This window comes from Ipomoea nil, unplaced genomic scaffold (assembly GCF_001879475.1).
Source record: "Ipomoea nil cultivar Tokyo-kokei standard unplaced genomic scaffold, Asagao_1.1 scaffold0684, whole genome shotgun sequence".
Lineage (NCBI taxonomy): Eukaryota > Viridiplantae > Streptophyta > Magnoliopsida > Solanales > Convolvulaceae > Ipomoea > Ipomoea nil.
In genome coordinates, this window is record NW_017617112.1 from 1,543,345 (window position 1) to 1,547,529 (window position 4,185).

At 32.6% G+C, this 4,185-nt stretch overlaps 1 protein-coding gene across 2 annotated transcripts; it reads left to right on the forward strand.

Annotated features, from left to right (window-relative positions):
• The first annotated feature begins 648 nt into the window (after positions 1-648).
• Positions 649-2,113, forward strand: LOC109175088 (cold and drought-regulated protein CORA-like). 2 transcript variants are annotated; one of them, XM_019324335.1, is made up of 3 exons: positions 649-819; positions 1,561-1,707; positions 1,750-2,113. In XM_019324335.1, the coding sequence occupies exons 1-3, from the start codon at positions 708-710 to the stop codon at positions 1,938-1,940; spliced, it is 450 nt and encodes a 149-aa protein (XP_019179880.1). In that variant the 5' UTR covers positions 649-707; the 3' UTR covers positions 1,941-2,113. The 2 variants fall into 2 exon arrangements, with proteins under 2 accessions (XP_019179880.1, XP_019179879.1); XM_019324334.1 differs by having other exon boundaries at positions 1,561-2,113.
• The last annotated feature ends 2,072 nt before the right edge of the window (positions 2,114-4,185 follow it).

Sequence of the window (4,185 nt, forward strand, 5' to 3'; positions counted from 1 at the left end):
AATAATATAAATTCAGTACACAAATAATATATTACGAAACACAAGACAGATACACATATACATGTTATATTCACTTATTTTTCAATTCGATTTAGGGGGATAACTTATGTTTTATACGCACATAATTTCACAATACAAGGTATAAATTCCTAAATAATAAGACACAATATGTTTTGTGTTACACGACTACTAATTTGTTCCGGATACAGAACTCATACTCTTAAGTTACAGAATTACGTAATATAAGACACAGAAACTAACGCATATATATGCTTTACAGTAAAAAAAAAAAACATGAATTAACATAAGACACAGACGCATATATATGCTTTACAGTAAAAGAAAAAGCATGAATTAACATAAGACACAGAAATTGACGCATATATATGCTTTACAGTAAAAGAAAAAACATGAATTAACATAAGACACAGAAACTGATGCATATATATGCTTTACAGTAAAAGAAAAAACATGAATTGAATAACAAACACTCATCGTCAAAATTAAAATTCAAAACTATGTCGTTTAAAATCAGGATTTACAATGCACTGTAGACCCTGATCCACGGGATAACGATTGCCATTAATGAGATGTGACTCTACGTACTAATGTGAACACCTTCACTCCCCCTATAAATACACGCAACATTTCCTCAGTTTTCTTCATCCTTCAACTATCAAATCTTACATAGTAAACCGTTTTAAGAAATGGCTTCAAAGGTTCTTGTTCTCCTCGGCCTCTCTTTGGCCGTGTTTCTCATGATAGCTTCCGAGGTTACAGCCAGGGAATTGGCTGAGACTACTACTACTTCATTTGATCGTAAGTTTATAATCATAGCTCATATATATATACTCCAACTTAAACTTTATATATAATGACACATTGAAACTTTCTATTATGATCCTGTTTGGTAAAATGACTGTTAGCTGATATAGCTGTTAGTTGTTAACTGATTGTGTTAATTAGAGGGTATAAATAGTTGATAATTAGCTGATTATACAAAAATGTTTGGTAAATTAGCTGTTAGCTGTTTGGTATAATTTCTTTTCTCAAAAAGTTAATTGAAAAAGTTGTTTGGGGTAGCTTTTTCAATTTTAACATTTTGGAGTTGCAAAAAACTAATTAACCAAACATTTATATTAATATTTTAACTAAATCAAACAATTAATAGTGGTCAAATAAGTCAAAATTAACCTATAGACTAATTTTTTTACCAAATAGGGCCTATATGTTCTTGATTATTTGTAATAATTAATTTACTTATGCATGCATATATACTTTAAGCTGCATTTATACTCATACTGACATATATACTGTCAACTTGATATATATATATATATATATATATATATATATATATATATATATATATATAATGGAGGTGGGAGAGGGTGCCCCTTGCCCCCCACTGGATTCGCCCTGTTTAGATTTTGTTGTCTTTTTCCAACATTTTGTACTTTAAAATTTTGGAGGTTTAATATTAGTTTAGTCTAAGTTGTGAAATCGAATATTATATCAAAAAAAAATTGTTTAGCTAATCATAGGAATCTATATATACAGCGACGAAAGCTGAGAAGGCAAATGGGGTTGCCGGAGATGACAAGCACTACGGTGGAGGGAACGACGGATATGGCCACGGAGGCGGCGGCTATGGACACGGCGGTGGAGGCTACGGACACGGCGGTGGCGGCTATGGCCACGGTGGTGGCGGGTATGGTCACGGTGGTGGCGGGTATGGACACGGCGGAGGTGGGTATGGACACGGCGGTGGAGGCTATGGACACGGCGGTGGAGGCTATGGCCACGGTGGCGGTGGGTATGGTCACGGTGGTCACGGTGGTGGAGGATGCCAATACGGTTGCTGCGGCCACGGCAACTATGGGTGCCAAAGGTGCTGCTCATACAAGGGGGAGAAGGCCGTGGATGAAGCAAAGCCCTAAGCATTAAAGCTTGAATTTCCATTGTTTACGCTGCACGTACTATACTCCTTATTACATGCATATAAAAAATTTGGCAACTAATTTAATCTGTAATAATATTGTATTGAAGTAGCACTTCCAGTTACTTCTCTGCAACATCTTTATGATAAATAAAATAATTGGTTGTCATATAATTGGTTCTGTTTCTTTCTTCTATGCACTATTAGCTTTTTACTTTGGTTAAACAATTAATATGAGTATTTGATTAATTAAATTTTTTTAATAATTTATTGTCTCAAAATACTAAAATTAAAAAATTGCACAAAATAATTTTTTGAATTAGCCTTTTAATTTGAAAAAGTATTTTTGCATGTAATCAGCTATCAACTAACAACTAATTTACTAAACATTTTTCTATAATAACAAATGCTATCAATTAGATAAACTCACTAACTCAATCAGCTAACCGCTATTTGCTAATATCAATTTACCAAACAACCCCTTTATTTTCCTCTCTTGCATGCATTTATTTCTTCCCTGTTTGGGTGTCAGACAAAATTAGCATAATACATTGACAAGTGGATAAAGACATTATTTTTAGTAAGTTTCATTCATAATTTAGGTGGCATCAAAATAAATTTTATCATGCACTCAAAAGGGTTAGGGAAAGGCCAAGGACTTTATCCAATGACATCAAGTTACTCCCTTATAAGTGAGGTTGTGAGATCAAGTCTCTGTAGAAACAATATTGACTTACGAACACAGTAGTATTCAAAAAAAAAATGGTTAGGGAAAGACGTTCGGAAAGATTTTACATAAATCTCTGTCTTGAAAAATATGTAAATTTGGACGAATATAAATATATTTTTACTTTTTAATTAAATAGTTTAATTTGAAAAATGTTTTTTTTTTTAAATAAAAATTATGTTGCCTCCATAATAATGATCAACACTTCTCAACATACGTATCATTTAAAAATGTCACAGAAAATATTTTTATTGAAAGATAAATGGGTATTCAAGAAGGAGTGGGTGAACAAAATAACTATACGTGTCAATTTTAGTAATAAAAAGGTTGCAACTTATTTATTTTTGCAATACATGCTCTCCTTTAAAAATGAATCTCATTATCATATATATAAGTATATTTATAAGTTATTCACTATATTTTTAGTCCATACAATATAATTTTAACTCAGTAGTACTATTACTATATTATAATAATAATAATAATAATAATAATAATAATAATAATAATAATAATAATAATAATAATAATAATAATAATAATAAGGTGCCATGTCATATTGAAAATACTACTAATAAATTAAAGATGATACTAGTACTCCTTCAATAGGGGTGAAGTTTGGGAACAATGACCCGAGGTCGAGTCTCACCAGCGGTAGTGTGGGAGCAATCTCTCAAAGTGAGGGGCTCCTTGTGCGCAATAAACAAAAGTCTAACCCATGTATTTAGCTGAGTTACCATAATTTACATTCTCCCAAATGCTCTGCCAGGAAGTGAGGGCCCTTAGGATTGGGGATTCAACCTTTTGGGAACAACTAGTACTCCTTAAATAAGTAGCTATCATGGCAAGAAGAGCAGAAGACTGAAATAAACTTAAATTTAGGATGTTAAGAAATGGTATGGTTATACGGTCTATTAATCTATTATATTTCTTACAAAGATGATACTTTTGTTCAATTTGTAACAAAATTGATCTCTATAGTGAATACACCACACCATTGGATGCGGCAAATTATACCATGGGATAAGATTCACCTGAAGCGCTCACCCGCACTAGAACCGATATATATATATATATATATATATATATATATATATATATATATATATATATATATGGGAAGGGATCAGGTGCATTTGTGGCTTCCCGTGCGGATGTGCGGTGGATTAATGTGCGTGAGGTTTATACTTAATGTGCGTGAGATTTGTACTCAATGTGTCTGAGATTTGTACTTAATGTGCGTCATGTTAATATGCGTGAGTTTTGTACTTAATGTGTCTGAGTATTGTGTTTAATGTGCGTGAGATTTGTGCTTAATATGCGTGAGTATTTCATAATTACAAGCTCAAAAGAACAGAAACTCACTCACATTAACGCCCAAGCTTCTTGTCACTTCTTCCTTCAATTTGGCCATGTATTCTGGATTATCAGCTACCTTCAGTGCAGTTGAATTTTTATATAGATGATGCACGCACAGTAAAATTTGCACAACAGCTAAATGTGGATTTCTGTTGTATTA

Coding starts and splice junctions, on each gene's coding strand:
- LOC109175088 (XM_019324334.1), top strand. CDS start 708: ATGGCTTCAAAGGTTCTTGTTCTCCTCGGCCTCTCTTTGGCCGTGTTT. Junction 820..1,560: donor TACTACTACTTCATTTGATC/GTAAGTTTATAA, acceptor CTATATATACAG/CGACGAAAGCTGAGAAGGCA.